Here is a 22,368-nt window from a genome sequence, read left to right as displayed (position 1 = left end):
GGCCCGCGCACCCGCACGCGCCGCTCCGGGAGCGCGCACGCGCCGTGCCCCGGGCCGCGCTCCCGCACGGAGCGTCCCGCGAGCGGGAGGAGCCGGCGCTCACCTGGGCGAGCGGCAGCCGCGGAACGCCTTGGCCGCTGCCCGGGCAACAGCGACAGTGCCGGCCCGGGACCGGGAGCCCCGGACCGCCCGCACGGCGCCCAGGAGAGACACGGCTCCGACAGGACCGAGCGGCTGCAGAGGCATCGCAGCGGGAATTGCCCACCAGAGAAACACCAAGGGCCATTATTTTCCCACCGCTCCACGTTAACAAGGATGGAGGGCGGGCGGAGGGGCCACACCGAGCCCTCCTGGATCGCAGACGTTCGCTAACTAGGGACAACAAACAAATCACAGCGTATCTAACGCTGCAGCCACCGAGGCATTCACTGAAACCATCTGCAGTTGACATCTAAACCAGAACGCTGGCCATGCAGCTGTACACTGAGCAAAAGGGAAAAAACCACAAACAAAACAACAAAAAACCAAACCAACCAATAAGAACATCTTTTCATCAGCTACAGACTGCAATCTGAACCTGTTCTCTGCCTCTGCTGCTGAGCTGCAATGCACTCCCTGGCCGGTCTGTGGTGCAGAGCCCAGGCAGGGACACACAGCTCCTTCTGTGGAGGATCAGTTCAGAGAAAACCGCTGCCCGTCTCTGTCGTCCGATGCTACCCTATATCTAAGCTCCTCATTTGTTGCACCATTTAGGATTTAGGATCAGCTAAAATACAAGTACTGATTTGTAATTTTTTCCCCAAGTTTGCAAGGGTCCTTATGCATAATAAAAAAGAACACACAGTGAGCTGACTCTTCTTTGCAGTTTTGGCTTCTCAAGTTGCCTTAAAGTCCAGAAAATATCTTTTTTTTTTAGAAACCTAAGACCTAGTATTCTGATTTAGTCCCCAGCTAAGTGTGTGCACTAGACAGTGGTTTCAGGTTTCCTTATGGAGTACTTAGGTACTCTCCCCTCGTGTTAGGATGGATCCTCATATACAAGGAAATAAAGAAACCTCTTCAAATAAAAACTTCCCCATGAAAGCTTTCAAGACCAGCACAGAAAGTAAGGAGCAGTGAAGAGGGAACTTGTTAAATACAGCCTCTGAAAATAACTAGAGCACAAACTAATCCATCTCTCTGTAATTTAGGCTGCATTAGAGTCCACACCCGGGATCACGGAATACCAAAGTAGCACAAGTCAATTATTTTCCACCCCCACAGTGTGTGTGTAAAGCAAGAGCAGACTGCCTTACTGCAGCTCCCTGCCCTGCCCTGTGCAGCTCCGCTCATCACACACCTCCAACTCCCCCAGCTGGTGCTCCCCCTTCAACTCAAGAGCCACACTCCAGGAGTGTTTCTACGCACTCATTTTAAAATTCAAGTGGCTTCCATATTTCTGGAGTCTATTGTAAAATAAATACCACAAAGCCTAAATTTCTTCATTATAGCTAGGCCTGGCTGAAAAACAAGAATTCCATTTTGCTTTTTGTTTTTCGCTTGTTTGGGTTTTTTGGTCTTTTTTCTGGATTTCAACAGTTAGTTGTGTTCCAAAGCAAAGCAAAACCCTTAAAAAAAAAGTCAAGAGCAGACAGATGGAATGTGGGAGACCAAAGTTCAAGCCCCTGGTCTGCATCAGGCAAAAAGCCCTTACCACCAAGCTGTTCTAATAATTCTCCTCCCCTTTTTAAGTTTTAAGCAGGAATTTAGTTTGGAACCTTGGGAAGCTTCCCCCAAAGGTAGCTTCATCGGGACGAGATAGTAGCCGCGAAAGCTTCCCGTTAAATCAGCATTTTCCATTCAAGGAATAGTTGACTGGAAAGTTCCCAACCAACTTGAATTGCAGCATCCTTTTTAAATATGTCTGGGTTTGGGCAGCGTGCTAAAAACCCACAAGCAGGCAGGCCCTTATTGTTATTTAATATCCCATGTTACTCAGATTACAGCTATTAAATAAGATGTCTCGAGACACCTTGGGCAACCCAGCAAACTCACACTCAGGGGCCTGATGCTTTTTTGTCAGTTTGTTGACTACAGGTCCCACTAAATCCAACAATTACCTCACACAAACTAAAGCTCCCCCCAGCACGTGCTCTCTGCCCTGCTTACATCTACTAGGCTGCTCTTTCAAAAAGTTTCAATAAGCAAAACAATAATGTTTTCCCTCCTATATTTCGGGGGTTTTTCTTTACCAACTCCTCCCCAAACAGCCCCGGTGCAAACCCCTCAGGAAGAAGGGGCATTTCATGGAACAATATTGCCACACACAGGAGCTGGGAACTGGAGCCCACAATACTTGATCCAAACTTTCATGATGTCACGTCCCTGCAAAACCCATTACATTCAGGAAGGTAAAATATCACTGAAGGTCTACAGGGATGTTATTTTTAAATGATATTTTTCAGGTCCAATACAGTTTTCAAATCTTCATCTGGATTATGTGTGAATTAATGGAAATAACAGTCACCCAATAGGAGCTCCAAACACAACTGATACTCTCTGAGGGTGGAATGCCTGTGCACACACGGGCAGGGGGGTTGGAATACACCCTTCAGTTTACAAGCACAGCTCCTACCAGCCAGCCCTTACTCCCTAGAACTGTAAATCCATGGAAGTCCTCAAGGAAAAGCAACACTTTCATAAGCAGCATGTGTGCATTGCCAACCCCTGCAGTGGCTATACAGCCATTTAATGCAGAGTTCTCACCGACTTCACTGGGACTTGTACATTTTTAAGTTAGAATGACAAGAGATAATTCCCTTTAAGGCAAAACACCAACATTTAAACTGTGTTCACGCAGAGCACGTCCATCCCCTACACTCTCCTCCCAGTGAATCACCTCCAAAAAATGCTCACATTCCACCACCATGAGAAAGATGCATGACTCTCCTGAGCAAGGAACACACTGAAGCCAACCCCATTTCTCTGGATGATTTATGTTCACCTTCTATACCATGGACAGAGACCCACAGTTTGGGGTTTTCCCCAGCTGCCTTCATTACTGTCACACAAGTCCCAGTGCTACCAGTTTGGGATAACACAATGGGATTCCCTGCAATCTTATCCAAAGGACAGCTGATGAACAGAGTGCCAGAGTGTTCCCCATCCCCCAACACCTCCCCCTGGATCTCAACATCTTTAAAGAGCTCACGTAACATCGTAGAAATACTTTGCTCTCATTTTCTCAGAGTACAGTTTCTGGAGTTTAGAAATGAGGCAAAGTTTCTTTCTAGGAATATCTGAAAAGGCACCAGGTTTCACTCAAATACAGTTTTATAAGAAAATACCTGACATGTTCTTAAATGTCAGGAATAGTTCATTTCCTCCATGCAGTTCCCTGAAACTTCATACAAGATTTAACGAGAGAAGGAGGCCTCTGGTGCAGCTCTGCATGCACTGTACAGAATGTGACCAGTCCAATAAAATAAAAGCGCATCAAAATAAAAGCTGCCAAAGAAAAGAATAAAAACAAGGAATCTCTCATAAAGAAAGCAAAAGGAGTGCCCAGAGAGGACAAAGGTGAAGGGGCAAAGCTAATCTGCAAGGAGAAGGTCAGCCTGAGCAACAAGAAAAGAAGTATGTTTAGCCTGGAAAACAAAGGTTGACAGAAAAGCTGGAGTGCTTCCTTTCAACAACCCTGCCAAAACCCTTTTTAAAACATGGCTTTTAGAACACTTCCTACCTCAACTCCACCAATTCCCTCCCATGAGCTTCTTCAGTCCTACTGACTAAATATACAAAAGGACATAATGCCACTACTCCTTTGCTGTAAAAAGTCAGGCTAAGTCTCTACCACCTTCACTGTTTTAATATCTATCTTAAGTCACACAGCTGTCCCTCCCCTCCCCTGCCTTTTTTTTTTTTTTTTTAAGAGCATTTAGGAGCAGTTGAGACAGAGAGAGATTTTTGAATGAATTCTGAGCCAAGCTGTTTAAGCCTACTTCCCTAAACATTACATCCTAAAATATACTTCCCCCACAAAGAGGAATGTACCATATCCCTTCACTGCTGTAGGACTCTTCTTTCTACTTGCCTACCTTAAAACCAGAACAGCCAACCCTGGAAAGCACAGGCCAGAGCAGTGAGACCAGGAGCTCTCCTGAGATCTCTGCAGCTGATGGGAATTCCTATCTGCTGCAAGAACACACCACTTTAATGGAATTGCTACCAAGAAAGGTCTGGCAGGTGCATTCTCCCCAGTGTGAGCTGCTCCACTCACAGTACACGCTGGTGCAGAGACCTGAACCTCAGTTTCCCACATCCCAAGGCAAATGTCCCAGTGATTTAACTCCCAAGACAGCCTCTCCCCCTCTGAGGTTCAGGTAGGATTGGATCACATGAAGCAGCAGGACCTGGCAGTGCAGAGGCTAACACTGCCAACAGTGAGCTCAGAGCTCAGGGAATTTCAGTTGGGATGTGGGAAATCTACGCTCAACTCCCTACTTACCTGATTTAAAGCCTGATCTTGAACTGAAATCCCTCAGAAGGTCAGTGCTGTTATCACAAGGGCATACAGACTGTCTTTTCCCCTCCTCTTTGTTCCAAAAGTAATGACCTGGGTTATAAAAGGTTGATGGATGAGAAAAATGAGGAAGAAACACAGAAAAAGAGTATGCATGGGGCATGTGGTAGAAGACAAAGGGAGAGAGGCAAAAGAAGTGAAATGAGAGAAACAGAAGAACAGACAATTAGAAAGGCAGAAAGATGCGAAAGGAGAAAATGCAGCTACAATTTCATCCTGAAGTTTATAAATTTATTTCCATCAAATCTGCCATCACAAGCAAATTGTTTTAACTGAAGCAAAGAGCAAACAGACTGCCTTCCTTCGCTTTTTAGCCTGAAGTATTTTGAATTACCACCACTCTCTCTAGTAATTCAGTCTCCTAGGACTCCCCTCAATCTCCCTCCTCCCCACACTTTGTGCTCAAATCTCTCATCTCTTCATGCCCTCCAATTAATTCACTGTTTGGCCAACGTGCCAATATCCTGAACACAGAGCTAAAGCCATACTTACCTCTGATTCTATGGATCTACAAAGCAGGAATGAGAATAACTCCAGCTATATCCAGAACGAGAATAACCCTAAGCTACACCTCTCCAGATGACAAGGGGAAGTTACTGTACAACCTGTTGGCTCCAACAGTAACCCTGAACCCTCCAGAGCTGTACAGTGGGGACAGCATTTCCCAGGGTAGAACATGAAGGTGAACCTCAGGCCTCCAAAGAGTGCCTTGAGTCGCCACTCCCCTGGCTCACCTCGAAAGGCAGCGCGACTGGTGGCGGTGGCGGCTTTTTCAGTTCTTCACATTTTCTCTTCTTACATATCCGGTGGCTGGTTTTGCGCTTCCTGCAGCAGCTGCACTCCTCGCAGTTGGTCTTGCGCAGGCACGGCTCACACACTCCACAGCGCCTTCGCTTCTTCTTCTCCAGCACAGGGAGCAGAGATGAATATGGAGCAGGGCAACCACCAGCTGGATTTTTAAGAGAGGATGGCCCTGAGGCCTCAGCTGCTTCAGTGCTGTTGCTCACGTTGTCCTGAACCAGATTCAGGCTTACTCCGACACTTCCCAGCTGTGATGAATAATCATTATGCTGCAGTCTTGAGTCAGCTGGCAAATCTGCATTTATGGCTTTTTCTGAGGCAAGAGCAGAGATTTCCAGCCTTGAAGGCAACTCCGAAACAAAACCTTCACAGAACTGTCCGGAGCTTTCACCAGGTATTTCATTGACTGTGCTTTTTTCTAAATCTGAAGATAAAGCGGGGACATAACATGAATTCAAAATGAATGTCTCTGCATCGATACATTTAACAAGCTGTTCTATGTCCTCCACTTCAATATTGTTTAAAGAGGCGTTGGAGACCGATTCACATACTGTAAATATGTTTTTTGTGTCAAACTCTGACTTTTCTCTCGTACAGCTCAAATCTGAATTTGGGTCAAATTCTTTGGGAATGGGTACAAAATCCACAACCAGTCTCATGGGGGATTCTGCAAGTGAGCTTGCACCTTCAAAATGTAAAAGCAAATTTGATTCAGTGGTAGCTACAGAGCTGGAATTTGAACCAATGTCTTTATTCTCAGATTCGAAACCCCAGCCTGCCTTTAAGCAGGACTCTGCAAGCGACCTTGCATCTTCTAGTAAATCTTGTGAGTTAAACTCCGAGGTAACTATAGCTGCAGAATTGGAGCCTTGTTCTTCACTAGGTAGCACCAGGTTCAACTCTGCTTCAATGTGGCATGTGGCAAGAGTGACTGACTCTTGTGCCAGTACTGCTGAGCTGAGGTCTGAGGTATCAGCAGAGCTGGGGTCAGGCTCTTCACTGCTGGGCACCACATCGAAGGGAGTCTCCCCACACACCTCGGATTCAGAGGTGATTGTGGAGTCGGAAGGAAAAGTTGGAAGCACAAGCACAGCACCATCAACAAATGCTTCAGCCAAAGTACCCATGTCAAGAGCACTGGGTATCTGCTCACAGGGCAGACCTTCAAGCTTAGATATCACCCCTGATGCTTCCATACCATCAGTTACCCAACTGTTTGGAGCAGTGTCATTTGTTTCAGATATTTCTACCTCCTTGTCCTGACTGGCACACGGGACAGCAGGCCCTTCACCGGTACTCCAGGGAGAACCTTCTACTGGCAGAGCAGCCAACTCATCTTGGGCTAAATCTTGTTTCAAAACCACTTCGTCTGTTTCATCATTTTTCTCTTCTACTTCTGCCAGGGCTCCTTGCTCATGGTTTTCCTTTGTTTCCAGCCTTTTCTGGACTGCAGATTTCTTGGGTTTTGCAATCACTGGAGTTTGGGACAATCTAGGGGAGAAGGGTCGGTTACGGAGGGACATTGTAAAGCCATTGATGTTGAAAGAATCCTGGCTGTCAAAGAGGATACTGTCAGCTTTCTCCAAACTCACCCAAGACGCTCCAGACAAGGTTCTGGTTACACTGCTCCTGAGAAGTCTACCTGAAGAGCTCATGATTGGTTTCTTTTCTTGCTGGTTTTTTTTCTTAACATCTTTTTCTTGCGCCGGCTTTTTGCCTTTTCCAGAACTGACAGCTTTCGTGGAAGTCTTTGAGGTTTTCTTTCTCACTTGGCTAGATTTCTTTTTGCCCTGGTTAGTTTTCCTTTTGCCCAGCTCTTCTTTTTTGACTGATCTGGAAGGCCTCGCGTGGTGAGCCATGTCTGGGGAGCAGTAGGAATGTTAAGGGGAGAAGTGGAAAAAGAATCATGAGCTCTTGAGAGACCTTTTCAACAGAAAACTGCACACTCCCATTGCTGCTCTCTGTGCTGATACAGCACCAACTCTGAAACAGAAAAAGAGATAAAATAACATTAATATGATTGTATTTAATAAAAGGTGCACATATATTACATTGGTCATTTTTAATATTCAAAAATAGAGAGGAAGAATCAGAAATATCAGTATTGGACGTTATGTTCAATTCACACAAAAGCCCTGAAGATATTAGTATACTGCAAAGGCCTTTAACACAAAGAAATAAATGGAGCTCAAATGACCAGGAAGCATCACATTCACTGCTTTATGACAGTTCTAAGTTCTCAACTTCATTAACAGTTCATTAACCACCCCTGCCCTTGACTCTGTTCCATTGCTATGACCAAATTATTTACCTTCAAAAAAACCACCACACATCTGTCCCAAGGTTTTGCCCCCAAACATAACTGCAATGCACAAGTCCCCCAGTTTCCCAAATACAACTGAATCATCTCAGAAGATACAACAGTCCTTGCCCTCCAAATCACTTTCCTTCAAGGTGAGTTGGGTTGTTTTTTTTAAAGTAAAGCAATTCTCACAAGTACATATTTTAAAGCACATGGTGCCTTTTAAGTACCTGTGGAAGGGTTTTAAAGCTTTATTAGCTGTTGGAGTAGATCAGATGGGTAGACAAGGGCAGCCTAAAAAGGGGAGCAGGCAGAGCCAGAGGCTCTGTAGTCTCAGGCAGGAGGGTGCCTTCCCTTTGCCATCATTCCTTTGGATTCCTTATGCCCAAATCAAACAGTCCTGCACCGAGAGAAGCTCACTGTCCTGCTGAGGGGATGGGCTGGGCTGGCACAGCCAACACACAGGGCCACCAGCTTACTTTAGCAAGTGTTTGTTGCTGGCTGTCCCAGCCCTGAGCAAGCAGCCCACCGGCCACAGGGTGATACCCACATATCAGATGAAAGTGATTACTGAGACAGCAGGTTTTCACACAGATACCATTTCAGAGCCAGCACTACTGTACAAGGCAAGGCTAAACACCCTTATAAGATCAGAGCAGAAAACAATGCCCACCAAACACACGGCAGACAAGCTGGACAGCAGCCCTCCTCCATCACAGCAAAACATCCAATCTGCAGAGACCAAGGAGACACGTGCAATTGTTTATAGTTGTGGGCAAAGGTTCAGAGGTCACAGAAGAGACCTGAACAGCTCCCACAGAAGCACTCCATAAAAGTAGGGTCAGATGCTGACATAGTAAATCCAATCCAACACTGCACTGCAGGTGATCTGAGTACTCTCCTTCCCCTACCCTTCTCTGCAGACACATGGGGGAAGGGGGACATGGCCATTACTGGTCATCCATGAACCAGAAAGAGCATCAGCATCACATCAGCAGCCCCATGAAATACTTGGTGGCAGCTCCAAAAAGCCTCCCCAGTTTCTTGTGGTCTCCTCATTCCAAAGGATGGCCTGGAGGGCTGCACAAGCAACATCTGTGGCTGAGCTACACAACAGTGGCAGCCCAGGAAACCCACCAGGAGAGCAAGGAAACAACAACAAAGGCCAGGCAACAGGGGAATGTGTGAATCAGGAGGGGGACTGAAGAGATAAAGGCTTTTGTCTTCATCAGCCCTGGAGCAGAAGGAGGGTGACCAGAGAATACAGGAGGGCTGGAATGGAAACAACAGTGGGATTTTTGAGAATACTGAATGCATATAATGTCTTGCTCATATTGCTTCTCTGCATAAGCAGTTGTTGCTGCTGTTGTGGAAACATGACCATCAAAATTATCAAACAGAAGCTTAATTTATAACAGTCTTGTGGTTTTTAAAAATTATTACAAGTACATGATAGTATGTCTTTAACTGCATTTGGACAGTGATAAGACAAGGGCAAATGGCTTCAAGCTGAAGGAGTGCAGGGTTAGATGGGATATTGGGAAGAAATCCTTCCCTGTGAGGGTGGGGAGGCCCTGGCACAGGTTGCCCAGAGCAGCTGTGGCTGCCCCTGGATCCCTGGAAGTGTCCAAGGCCAGGTTGGACAGGGCTTGGAGCAACCTGGGCTAGTGGAAGGTGTCCCTGCCCATGGCAGGGGGTTGGAACACATCAATCTTTAAGGTCCCTTCTGACCCAAACCATTCCATGAGTGCATGATTTGAAAGTTGCAAAATGGTTGCTTCAGGACTGAAGTAGCAAGATCATCCTGGGCTTTTTGGTTTGGTTGGTTTTGATTTAGTGGTTTGGGTTGGGTTTTTTTAACACAGAGAAACAAACCTGTCTGGCAAGAGTGTAGAAAACTAACATCTCCAAAGCATTGCTTCTTTCCAGGGCCAAAATTAGATGCTATCAGAGGGGATGAAGATTTCCCTTTTGCTTGCTAAGCAAAGAATGCTGATATTTGCAGGAAATTGCCTGCTTGTGTTATAAAAGATGGCAAAGGTTTTGTCATACTCAGAGATGACAATACAGGGGCACAGTGGCAACAGTTTTATGCATTTTGTTTTAATTTTGTCACTGGAGTGACTTCAGGTTTTTCAGAAGAGACCTGAACAAACCTCTAAAAGACTTTTTTTAAATATTTGAGGGGGGTGTTCCTTTTTTTTTTTTCCTTCTATTAATACTTGACTTTAGCTATATTTGTCCGGGAATCCGAGCATTCATCCACAAGGTGACTGTCAGCTCTTGGAAGAAATGCCTGTCAGCAAAAGATCTCTGCTCCCCTTTAAAAAAGCCCACGGTCTTGATAAAAACTAGTCTGCCACAACCACCTTAACAGCTAGACAAAAGCAGTCTAACATCTTTTAAGTAACTTGTCTAAATTACATTGCTATTTCTTTGTTTACTCTTCCACAAGCAGGACCAAATTATTAGGTCAACACAAGCTTGGTATTCAAGTTTTGTTTTCTGCTACACTAGGAAATATTCTACCTTCCCTTGTCCATTCTAATTATTTTGTTGATATCTGCAGCAGTTACAAATTGTCTCATGTGACTTCTTAAGGACAACAAATGGCTTTATTTACGTATCAGTCATATTCCATAGCAAGGAATTAATTATATTCCCAAAATATCTATGTGGAAAAACAGGATTATAAAACACGAGGCTCATGGCTGGCGTTTTTCTATCATCTTGGAGGAGAACAACCTGCCTTGGATGCTTTCTCCTGCCAGCCAAAGCAGGTGGCCCTGCCGTGCCCTCCCTGAGAGGGGACACAGGCGTCTCTAGGAGGGGTGACAGGTCCAGGGGGTCTGCAGGAACTGCCCCAGATAACACCAGGGCATCCCAAAGCTGCTTGTTACTTGAGCCCACTTAGCTCCTCTAAGTCATGTGCAAAGCTGAAATGAAAGCTGGTTTTAAGGCCAGTTGCTTGAGTTTTGCTCCTTCACGGTAATAAACATGGAACAATTCCACTGACTGCTATAATCCTCAACAAATACTACTAAAAAGCTAATCAAAGGCTAAATCTTTTAGTCTTGGTTTTGGTCACAATTCCAAACAATTATAATGAGAATTTTGTCTAGAAAGTAATTAGGGAATTTAAGTTTATACTGCTGGAATGCCTCCAGGGGGTAAAAAAACCCAAAAAAAACACACAAAAAAAACCCCCCACAAACAAACAAAAAAACAAAAAAGGAAAAAAAAACAACAACAAAAAACCCTTTCATTTTACACAAAAGAATAAAAAATCAATAAAGCAAGTTTTCATTCTAGAGGCAGTGTCAACCAAGGTTCTGTTATGTAACTTGATTCTTATTAGAAGATGAGGGGGGGTTAAAAGATAAAAGATGTGTCCTCATAAAAAATGGTAGGAGCTTTTTTATGGCATCATGAAAGATGGCAGGTGACCCCTGAACAAACAGGACTAAAAAAGTGACACAGCCAACAGGCACTAGTTTCACTGGTCACCTGGTTTCACTACAGTCAAATGCACTCATTACATACATTTTGTTCCAGTGTTTAGGTAGGTATCTTTTTAAAAGTTCCCTGAAACTGTGCCTTAGGGGAAACAAGACCTGGAAGTTTTCAAAAAAGCCATAATACACAGGTTAAGGCAATAAGGGCCACAATGTGATTAAAGTTCTCCACGAGCTCAGATCTACAACTTAGAATTGAGAAGCACCTCATTTTCTGGTAGCAAATGCTCCAGAGGAAGAAGCAAAAGACACCAGAGAAGAAAGTCGTTAAGAAAATCTGCCCCTCATGTTTAGGTGCAAAAGCTTTTTTCAGTCTTTCAGGATCACGTCCTATCACCTGCATGTTCTTCCCAGCTGCACCAAAGCCAGCCTTCTTTTCCACTGAGCCCAGTTCCCTGCACCTACTCACTGCTCTGTGCAACACTTCGTATGTGAAAAGGGAAATGGGTTAGGAGAATTAGCTTTAGTTTTCCCTTTCCCCCTTCTTTAATCCTTGAATACTCATTTAGTTTTGGTTAAGAAATAAAAATGAAACTTCTCATCTGCCATTTCAGTACCATGAGTTATTTCATACACAGTTCTTCCACAGAGGCCTCCCCATCCATTTTACTACACAGAGGTTTGCTGCTTTACCTTACAGGATGGTGCCACTATTAATGCAACCAGATATATTTCATCCACATATATTAAACCTTTACTTAAGCCAACACTTTCCAGCAGCACAACTACAGACGTGGGACAGGCACTGCAGGATGCCCCCTAAGCTTCTCACAGACAAAGGCACACAACCCTTTCCTCACTGACATCAGCACCACAGGATGACGCTGAGCAGACCAAGCACCACGGCCTTCATCCTAAATGTCTGTCCTCACTGGCCCTGAAGCCCCCTCGTGCCCGGAGGACAAGGCAGGGCCCCTCCCTGCCGTGAATCCAGCAAGAGATGGCCCGGTTAGCATTCTGCAGTGTCATGACTTCATGCACCTTGGAGCCTGCACAGTGAGTAACACAGATAAAAAAATACCGTACCACAAAAAAAGAGCCCTCCTGGTTTAGGGAAGGCTCTATTGGGACACTTAAAAAAAAAAAAAAAAAAAGAAAGAAAAGAAAAGAAAAGAAAAAAAGAAGTGTGGCAAGGAAGCACACACACTTAAACCACAAAAATCAGATTAAGCCTCAGACAAACAACTCACACCAAATATCCATTGTGAAGACTCACACCACATGTGCAAGTATCCTCCCTGCAGCCAGGCAGGAGCACGGGCTTGCTTTAATCTCTGTGCAGTTGCAGCCAAAGGGAACACTAAAGAGTGAGGAGATATAAAGTCAGTTCTAAAGCCTCACCAAAAGAACGCTCCTTCCACCAGAACACGTCAGGTACTTTTGAATACAAAAAAACACAGGCAAGCAAAACAAACAGAACACCCTGGCTAGTCATATGCCTCTCCAATTCCACATTTATGTTGTTTAAAGCACTGCATTTCTTTTTGATATTATGACTTCATTCTTCGGGGGGGTTGCCTTTTCTTTAAAAAAAAAAAATCAGCACCACTAACTGAATCACCTTATCTCAAACTCAGTTAAAAGAAGGGGGAGGTGGAGGGAAGAACCTTCAGGCAAAGATTAAGCCTGGAAAATTTCAGCCTGAAAGGTGTTTTGAAATTTTAAGCATCTGAAAACAGAAAGCAGGATGGAAGTGCTTAGGCCAGCTTTAACAGCCAGGGTCTCATGCCAGTCATAATAAAACACTATCAGTGGGGATTTTGAATTACTACCCAGGGAAAAATTAGATCTTACAGAAACCATAAATATCAAAGTTCATTGGTACCTCTCACCTTGAATTCTTCCCCTATTACCTGCTTTGTGCAACCCAGCCTGCCCTTGTCTCCTCACAACAAACCTCTCTTGTCCAGAGGGACGGAGCCTCATCCCAAGAGCAACCTCCCCCCACCCCACACACACACCTTGTGCTGCTGGAGAAACAGCCTCTGAAAAGCATAAACCAGCTTTCTTCTCCTTTACAGTTCAGGTACACCAGGCAACTTGCCCCATTTGGCCCAGACCAAGACTAAACATGAAGTTTTCCCAGTTCCCAGAACAGAATAACCTTCTCCACAAGAGTACCTTAAAAAGCACTGAGCACAGCTGGGAAAAAGTATTATTAATTGGAAATAAAGGCCTTATTATTATTATTTTCACAAGTTTTTCTATTGTCTTTTAATTTTAAAGAGACCTTTACCCTAGAAGTCTGCTCGGTCACGTTTAAATACCTAACACTGCAATCTTTGCCCACTTTTGACATCACTGTATTATAGTTTCTAGAACAAGAGCCCTTCGGCCACATCCACGCTGGTGCAGCCCCCGTGGCCAGCTTGTTTGCCCTCCTCACTCCAGGGTATGCGCCGACATCGGTGTGCTCCTGCCTTGCTCCAGATGCCCATCGCACATTCCCCTCTTCTCCTTAAAGGAATAGCGTCTCACCACCCTGGGCAGCTGCTACACAGGCCGAGATACAAGTGATGCGGACTACGTTGCTCTTTAAATATCTTTGGGGTGCAGCACGATAGGCTGGCTGAGTGGAGGACAGGCTGGGCACCCGACTGGCGCGACTCCTTTGACTGCTGCTGCGCCTGGTCCCTCCGCAAAGGCAGCCCGTGGCACTGCTCGGGCACCAGCAGCCAGACCTTCGTAAGGTCCGCTGCTCCTGCCTCCCCGCAGCCGCTTCGGCCCTTCTCCTTACCCCTTCGGCGACCCGCACTCTTCTTCCCTGGCTCCATCACGGGCTGCGGGATCATCCCCGCAGCACCAAACCTCCGGTTGCCATAAGACCATCACCTCTTCTCCTCCAGCTCCAAGAGCAGCTGGACAGGCGCTCAGCCCAGGAGCGCCCGCGGGGCTACAGCCCCGGCGGGCTGTGGTCCCCTTAGTGCAGGCAGGCAGACCCCAAGCAGGGAGGGGAAGGGGCAGGCAGGGCCCTCCTGGGTGCGAGGCAGCGGCTCCTCGTGGCCCGGCCCCGCCGCTGGCCGTGCCCCCCCAGCCCCGGGAGCCCTCCCCGGGGCCGCAGACAATGGGACCGAGCTCAGAAGCATCGCCAGGGACCCGCAGCGCCCACCCGGACGCGTCCGGCTTCTCCCGCAGCAAAGGCGGGGAGCCACCCCGGGGATGCTCCCGGAGCCCCGCACACCAGCAGCACTTCCACAGGGAAGATGCTGCTGCACGGCCCTCGCTCGCCGCTTTTATGGTGGGGGTGGGCTGCGGGGTTTTTCCGGCTGGCCGGGGGCCCTACGGCCGGGCAGGGACCCTTTTAATTGTTCCCTGCCCTCCGCGCAGGCTGCAGGCAGCTTCTCTTGCCTGGCGGGTTTTTCCAGGCAGGCTCTGGCTGCAGCGCAAACACGCTCCAGCACAGTCAGGGAGACCGGACTTTTTCGCTTTTTCGGCCAAGAGACTACGTTTTGCATTTGAATAACCCCCAGCCTGCCCGCCTCGGAACGGCCCGACCCGCGGTGCCCCTGCCTCCCCCTCGCCGCTCCACCCCAGCTCAACTTTGCAATTAGCCAGGCAGCTACGGGAGGGGGGAAAGAGAGGGAAAACAAAAAGAAGAAAAAAACGAGGGGGGTCCGATAGTAGAGATCCCCGCCGTCCCCCCCCGCCCGCGGCAGCCCCAGGACCCGTCCCGCACACGTACCAGGGCTGCGGCGCGGCCAGCCCGCGGCTCACAGGAAGGGGCGATGCTGGCATGGCTCGGGTCACGGCCCGGGCCCCCGCGGGCCGGCGGCTCCCATGGCGCGACGAGCCCAGGCGGCAGAGGAGCCCCGGGCCGCGAAACGTGCTCTGGGCGGCGGCGGCGCCCCTGGCCGGACCCTCCGGGAGGGAGCGGGGAGGGGGCGGCCCGGCGGGGCGCTCGCCGCACCGAGCCCTCCCGGCAGGCGGCAAAACGCGCCCTGGATCCCCGCGGCCGGAGCGGGATTCGCCGCCCCCCGCCCCCCTACCCACGCCCCCGCGCCGCGGGGGGACCCGGAGAGGCCCCGGGCACGGCGCGGTGCCCGCCCGGCTGCCCACGAGAGCCGCCGTGGGAGTGCCAGGCCGGGAACGCCGCGCGTTATTTGACAACAGCAACAATGAAATAAATAAAGTGAGGGTAATGAGAGAAAAGGCGAATTATTCCGTTACTTGCGGAGGCTGCGGTTCGACACCGCACACCTCTCGATCAGCCACGGAGGTGGCACTGAGATCATCCCTGTTCTTTATAGGCGGGAAGAGGGAAGACTCTGGTGAGCCGTGACGGGCAAGGGGCTCGCCCGGGGCCAAACCTCCCTGTCAATACATGTGCAACCCAGGAGGACCCTCAAACACCAGCATCCCTCAGGGCCCGGCCATCCCACGCTCAGAGCAAGCACACGCAGGAGCGTGGGGAAGATGGTGGCAGAGGAAGAAGAGCTGCCAAGCCAACCTCTCCCTCCTGCAAGGAGAAAAAATATAATGAGCCTTGCTCTCTCCCCATCCCCCACCTCATCCATTAAGAGCCACTGATGATATTTGCTGCTCCTTCCCAGAGGGAATCGGGCGAGTAAAATGGTATAGTAAGAGGAAGAGTCAGCCCAGCCTTCTTCCACCACTCGTTATCATTACAGCCCTCTGTCAGAGTGGAAAGCAGGCAACCAAATCTAACAGACTGAAAAACAGATGTTGGAAATGGGATCTGTGAAACAATACACCCAAGCAGTACTTTTTTAGAACAGCTTCATTAATATTAAGTCTGTAGCTGTTGCAATATAAAGCACTTCAAGTGTGACCCAACCCATTCAAATTCGAACATGCAGAGAGGCTTTTCTGCTGCATAGAAGGAGCAGTGCTGTCCACATCCATTCCTAGACATGTTTTAAATACCAGTGCTTGGCTGGTTTAAGGGACATGTGTTAAAGGAGAAGGAGGGGCACAGATCTGCACAGCTTATTGTCACTGTTGCCCTTCAGTGGCCTTGGGTAAGGTAGCCCATCACCAATTTGTACCTCCATCGCTTCTCTCCTCTCCTGTATGTCCTTGAAACGAAAGAGGAATAGTCTGGGAATCTCAGCCAAGCTCAGACACTTCAGATGCATCAAGGTGAAACCTACACCACAGACTCCTGAATTTTCAACACTTGCCTCATCAGCTCTCAGTGGCAGGTGATTCCAGCAATGCACCAGCTCTCTTTGCTGGGTGTAACACTCTCTACTCCTCAATCTGAAAAAGCTGCTTTTCTATGGGGTGGACATCAAGATTGTCATCCCAAAGACTTGCCGTGCTACATGGGGTAACACAAGCTGTTTTACAAGATAAAATAACAGGTGATTTGAGAGGCAAAAGAGCTATTGCTCTGAAAGTGCCGCACAAGGCAGAAGCTGAAGGAACAGGAACTTGATGATAAAACTCCATATAAGCTAAGTGTGTTTCTTGGGAGGAGAGTAATAAGTTGGAAGTTGTGGGTTTGAACAAAACACAGAACAAGAAACTAAGAACTTCAGAGAAAGCAAAAAGCAGTGAGAGCTAACGTTTGTTTAGAAGAAGCAGGTTCATAGGAGCACCCAAGCACCAACATGTGCAATCACAGCTCCATTAAAAGCATGCTAAAGGCAAGGAGACAATCAAGAACAACTGTCTATTTTCACATAACATGCTTGTGGTCTTTTGCAACACTAAGAAATGTCAAGGGAAGCAAGTAGCACCAGGTGACAATCTTTCCTGGCAACAGGAAGATACTCAGCCTACTAAGACAAGCTAAATATAACTATTTAGAGAGATCTCACAGTAATGACTGTCTGGGCAACAAAATAATGGATAAAATCCTTTTGCTAAATGCAAACAGAGGCATGTGAAGGGAAACATGGAAGTCACAGCCTCTGTCTTAGCTCCTACCATTCAAACTAGAGATCCTATTACTGTGACAGGTACCCAGGGAAGCTGTTCTGTGTGCTCAAGGGGAGTGTTTGGAACCCTTACCAAGAGAAGGGGAGAACAGAACAGAAAACATCCCAACAGCCCCATCATTTAGCCCAGACGTGTTGTACGAATCAATGGAAGAAAGTTTAATCAGAAACCAATTAATACAGAAGTATTATTTTAGCTACACATTACTTGAAGCTGAAAGAGTGCAGTGAGGAAACAGCCTTGTATGCTACCCAAGCCTCCTTTCCTATGTACATGCTACTGCCTTTTTTCATGAGTAAAGTTTTAAGCTTGTGGACCTTTGGTCTGACACAGTGCTACCCTCCCTGTGTTTTTATCCAGAATAAAATGCAAGTCAGTACTTGCCTACATAAGGAACAAAATTGAACAACATTGTACCAAGTAACACAGTGCACAAACCCGTGAGTAGCTCTGCATTACAGGCAGTTCTGGCAAAGCCCAAGTCTGCAGTAAAGATCAGGGAGCTGTGAGGGGCAGCTGCTCCCTGAGAGACAGGGAGCCCCACACAACAGCCAGCAGGACAAGGACCTCCCCCAGCAGCTCCCAGCCCCACTGTACACACTCAGGGTAAACATGGCAGGCCCAGGGGGGCATCTACATCCAGGCACAAGTCCAGATAATAAAACAGCTTCCAAGAGACGAGTTGAAACTGAACTAAGAACCCAATCTATAGGTCAGAAGCAGATCTAAAGACTCAGGAGATAGCAAACTTACATACAATCCAAGTAAATAACAAAGGGGGCTCAGGATTCCTGAACAAGGCCAAACCCAGGCTCTCACTAAACACAACCCATAGCTGAGCTGTGGCTGAGCTTAAATCGAGCTGCTGGGCCCGAGGGCACCGGGTGTAGGTGGAGACTCCAGGTACAGCTGGTCAGGTCCGTTAAGGCCTATTAGTGCCCTCAGGGCCTCGACCCTGGAAACAAAACTCTTTAGGTGTGCTGTCTCTAAATCAGTCCTACAGAGTCATCTGGAGCAGACCCTGCAGCAGGCACACCAGCCCAAGCTAAGAAACTGCTGCTGAACATAAGCCCTCCACAAACCAAAGCCTCCAGGAATCACACTGCAAAGATACCTAAGCTGCTTTCTTAAGGGACAGATTTGATCTAACCAGGCCTATCTTGACTAGCTCTGCCTCCCTCATAGTGGAAACATGATGCTGAGACATTAGGGCTATCTCCTTGTGCGATAACAAAGCATGGATGAAAGCATCTACCTTGCAAAGTCTCCCTCATATTTGTTATTTCGGACTCCAGGGTGACGTGGGGACCAGCCTGCTCGCAGGCTGTGACCCAGGAACCTGCGTGCTGTGCCTGCAAGCCCAGCTGAACACAGGCCAACCCCTGTTAATGCCTTCGGGTTTGTAATACAGATGATCAGATAAATCACCCACAGCACTGTTAGTTGGCAGTATCTGAAAGAGAAGTCTTGAACAACATGAGTTTAATGCAGAAACTCTTGAATTCCAATTGTGGTTTTGACAATGACTTACTCATTTAGTCTTCCTTGGCCCTGGTTCTGTAGATAGTATCTACCTGCCTGATTGGCACCGAGAACAGGCAAACATTTGTAAAGCATGCTGAACACAGAGAGTTTAAGCATTAACACCATTTTATATGAAGTAAGGTCAGAAGGGGCTATGATTTCATCTTTGAATACCCATTAGAAAGGCCCACTGCATTTATTTAAAATGTTTCCTATCAGATGTTCCTGACCTGCAAGTGGTCCTATTTTTACTGGAAATCTTGGCCCTTACATCACTGCATGACTGTGCACGAGCAATCTAAAGCAGGAGTGCAGAATGACTGTGTTGTGCCTTGCTGGTAAACACTGTGTCTGGGAAGACATGGTTAACTGTGCACGTCCAAACCCAACATTTTTGGATGCTTCAAGTCTACAGCACTTCTGCAGTAAGACAGGTGATACCAGAGGTCACATAGTGACCTGCACCTGATAGAAAGGAAGATGCTTGCTGGGCACCACTGTATCTGCAGACTCAGTGACTCAGATGAGTTGAATATTTCTGTTTCCTTAAAGACCTCACTGACAGGCTTTGGGTAGGGACTGTCAGGGTCCTGAGGGTGCCAGCAAGTGTTAATGGCCCTGACCAGCTTCAGCTGTGTCCTCCACCCCCCACACCCAGGGTGGAGTCCGTGGGCCCAGTAGCTCCATTTAAGCTCAGGTCTGGGCAAGTTATTTTTTCCTCTCTAAGCTCTGTTGTAAGTGTGCTTGTTTTGAGTCCTGGCTCTGGCCTTCATTGTTGTCTGGACCTGTTTGCTGGATGGACCTTAGGCTGGTTTTGAGCCTTTGCTCCTGTTCCTCACCTGCCTCTCTGGATGGACTCCAGACCTGCTTTGTGCCCTTGCTGTGACTGAGGTTGGGGCCTGTGCCCAGCACCCAGCTCTGCCTCTGCAGGACTGCGCCCTGTGGGTGAGGACACCACCTGTGCTGTGCTCCCCTCACCTCGGGACAGCACTCCTGTCTCTGGCTGAGAGGGAGAAAGCAAGCTCAAGATGCTGCACTGGCAAGGAACTGAGACTTGCTTGAGTGCTCCCAATCTGCAAGCCGCAGTTTTTGTGGAGGAAGAAGGGAAAAACAGAGCTCAGATTCCTGAGCCACGTGTAGGAAAGCTCTACTTCTGGTGGGTTTGGATATGGTTTGGGACCAACGAGCAGACAACTAGGTAGATATTACTTCAGATCACTAACTAGTGAAGAACAGAAACAAGTCTAAATTGGAAAAAAACCTTTGCAATGCCTACAGTCCAGAGGCATAACACCTGAGGGTAATTTGTACAACTGGCCCAAAACAGAGCTTGCTGTATATCAGTATTTTAAGAGCACTGGAAATAATCTTTTCAGCAACCACTGCTATGAGGGTAGCTTACCTAATTTCAGCCCTGAGAGTCTATTTGAATTGATAAATATTTAAAACATGTTTATGAAAACAACTATCTTCAACAACAAAAAAATCAGGATGAATTGATATTGATAAAGCTTCCAACCTGCTTAATTTTTTTTCCTACAAATTAGCAGCCCTGTTCTTAAGTATCTTGATTTTGATGTCTTCCCCTGTTGATCATCAGTCTGCCAGGGAATGCGTGAAGAGGTGTCAGACCTGAGTGTAACCTGGGCAACGTTAGAGTTGCTGATGACTTTTAAGAATGGGTCATAAAAGAGAAGTAACCCGAGAAATTCTGTAAGGGGCATAAACACCTCAAGGTAAAAGGATGAAGTGTCAGCAGGGAGAAAGGTAAGATTTGAAGGTGCAAATGAACTACTGCAGAAGTTAGAGAAGAAAACAGAGCTTGAGAGTGCTTTATACCAGCAAGTATTTAAAAAAACCCCACAAAGCTATGCACATAAAGCTGGCTGCTGAATTCCTTTATGTGTTAGTATATCCATACAAGATGTTCTGTTTAGCTTTGCAATGCAAGTTTCTTACTGTTTTCCTAAACAGTTTGCACTCATGGGGCAAACTTCCCTAAATTACAAGGGCTGACAAAGTAACTTCCTGAACTATCTTGCCTTTATCCCAAAGAAATAACAGCCCTTTTATGTGATTTTCCATTTTTTTCTACTCTGAGGTGAAATTCTGGAAACTAGATGACTTTCAGCTGTTAGTGCAGTCAACACTTTCCTGTGTGAAATCAGTAAATGAGTTTCCTACAGCTGGAGCTGTTAACACAGTCTGGTTGCTGTGGCAGGAGGAGGCTTTTCCTGAGCATAAACCCCAAGGAATATGAATTGGCCGAAGAAAACTGCATTAACAGTGACTATAAAACCTGCTTCAATAACTCACAGAACAGTTGCTTTCCCTTTAGAGACTTCTCAGGTATATTACAGAATGTGAAAAGGCTTGAGAGTTTTCTTCCATAAAGGACTCACTCCATATTTTCTGGAAGAATCTGCCTATCTTTGGAATGTGGGGGTTTTATATTATTGGGAAAAAAAGCATATTGTTACAGCCCCTTCCCAAATATATAGAAGATGTAGTGATCAAACAGAGCAAAGTAAAGTGTCCCTAATTCTGAAGCAAACTTAATTTCAAGGAATGTAATCTACTGAAGGAAGAAGTAAATGATTTCTTGGAGGCAATTGGGCACAAGCAGGAATTAAAAATATTCCACCAATTTCTTGGGAAATTGGTTCCTTTTACTTGTGAAAGCATTGAGATCTTGTTGATTGTTTTCTTCATGTTGAAAGACTGACTTTAAAAAAGGGATATTGGTATATGAAACACTTCAAACCCAGGTGAAGATGTATGGGGGAAAAATGTGAGAAACAGGTGAGTAACTGCAGAAAACTGAGAGAAAAGCTGCCAGCATTAACTTTCTCACCTGATGTCACCAGGCACCAGCATTCAGAGGGTGCATTTGCGTTTGTTGTTTTTCAAGAGTTGAAGACAAGCCTAAGTACCTCTTGGAAAGCCCTCTGCACTGTGCTCAACAGACACATTGCAGAAAACCTCAACAATTGCCACAAATGTTGATAGCTGCAGAGGTGATACTGGGTTTGACCTTTCTGATACTAAAAATGCTGCATTTTTTTCTTCAATTTCTACTTCCCTTTCTGATGCGTTTTGAAACTTGAATATGAGTAATCATAGTGATAATTTTTTTCATGAGTATGAGATCATAATTGTATACAAAAGAAACATGGATACTCTAGCATGAAGTAGCTATTTAGATGCTTAAAAAGTATATTTATATGTGTAAAAGTACATTTAAATAGAAAGAAATTCTTTACAGAGAGGGTAATCAGGCATTAAAATGGGCTGCCCAGGGAAGTGGTGGATTCTCCATCCCTGGAGGTTTTTAAGATGAGACTGGATGTGGCACTTATTGCCATAGTCTGGGAACCACGGTGGTATTGGATCAAGGGTTGGGCTTGATGATCTCAGAGGTCCTTTCTAACCCAGCTAATTCTATGATAAATGCTTTAAAATGTATAGCCTAATTAGAGCTATTAAGGTGTTGGTTAGAGGTCTAACCATAATATGCACTTTTGGCAGAGGACGTGGATGACCGTTGTCACCGAGCAGCAAGGGATGCCCTGGGGTACCACGCGCTGCGGAGCACACAAGGTGCGAGCTCGAGCGCCCGGCGGGTTAAGCCGGGCCTTGGCGGGGCGGGCGGGCCCATCCTCCGGCGTGACGCGATCGGCAGGCGCCGCGCTGTGCCCGGCGGCCGCGGCCGTGGCTCGGCGGGGCCGTGCCGAGCTCCGCCCCTGCGCCCTTGCGGCGCG

At 46.9% G+C, this 22,368-nt stretch overlaps 1 protein-coding gene across 2 annotated transcripts in view; it reads right to left on the bottom strand.

Moving 5' to 3' along the window:
- The window catches only part of TET1 (tet methylcytosine dioxygenase 1), a 67,387-nt gene extending 52,403 nt beyond the window's left edge, over positions 1-14,984 (bottom strand). The window contains exons 1-2 of one of the 2 annotated variants that reach the window (XM_050336801.1): positions 14,862-14,984; positions 5,296-7,345 (exon numbers count right to left, since the gene is read on the bottom strand). In XM_050336801.1, coding sequence (XP_050192758.1) covers positions 5,296-7,221 — 1,926 coding nt within the window. In that variant the 5' untranslated portion in view covers positions 7,222-7,345; positions 14,862-14,984. Of the gene's footprint in view, positions 1-4,486; positions 4,573-5,295; positions 7,346-14,861 lie in introns of those variants that run through there. The other variant, XM_050336821.1, reaches the window with a different exon arrangement.
- Positions 14,985-22,368: the final 7,384 nt, after the last annotated feature.

Source organism: Myiozetetes cayanensis, unplaced genomic scaffold (genome assembly GCF_022539395.1).
Source record: "Myiozetetes cayanensis isolate MyiCay16 unplaced genomic scaffold, myiCay2020 scf10, whole genome shotgun sequence".
NCBI classification, from domain to species: Eukaryota; Metazoa; Chordata; class Aves; order Passeriformes; family Tyrannidae; genus Myiozetetes; species Myiozetetes cayanensis.
Note: the sequence above shows the minus strand (reverse complement) of the source record. Positions and strands in the feature narration are given on the sequence as shown.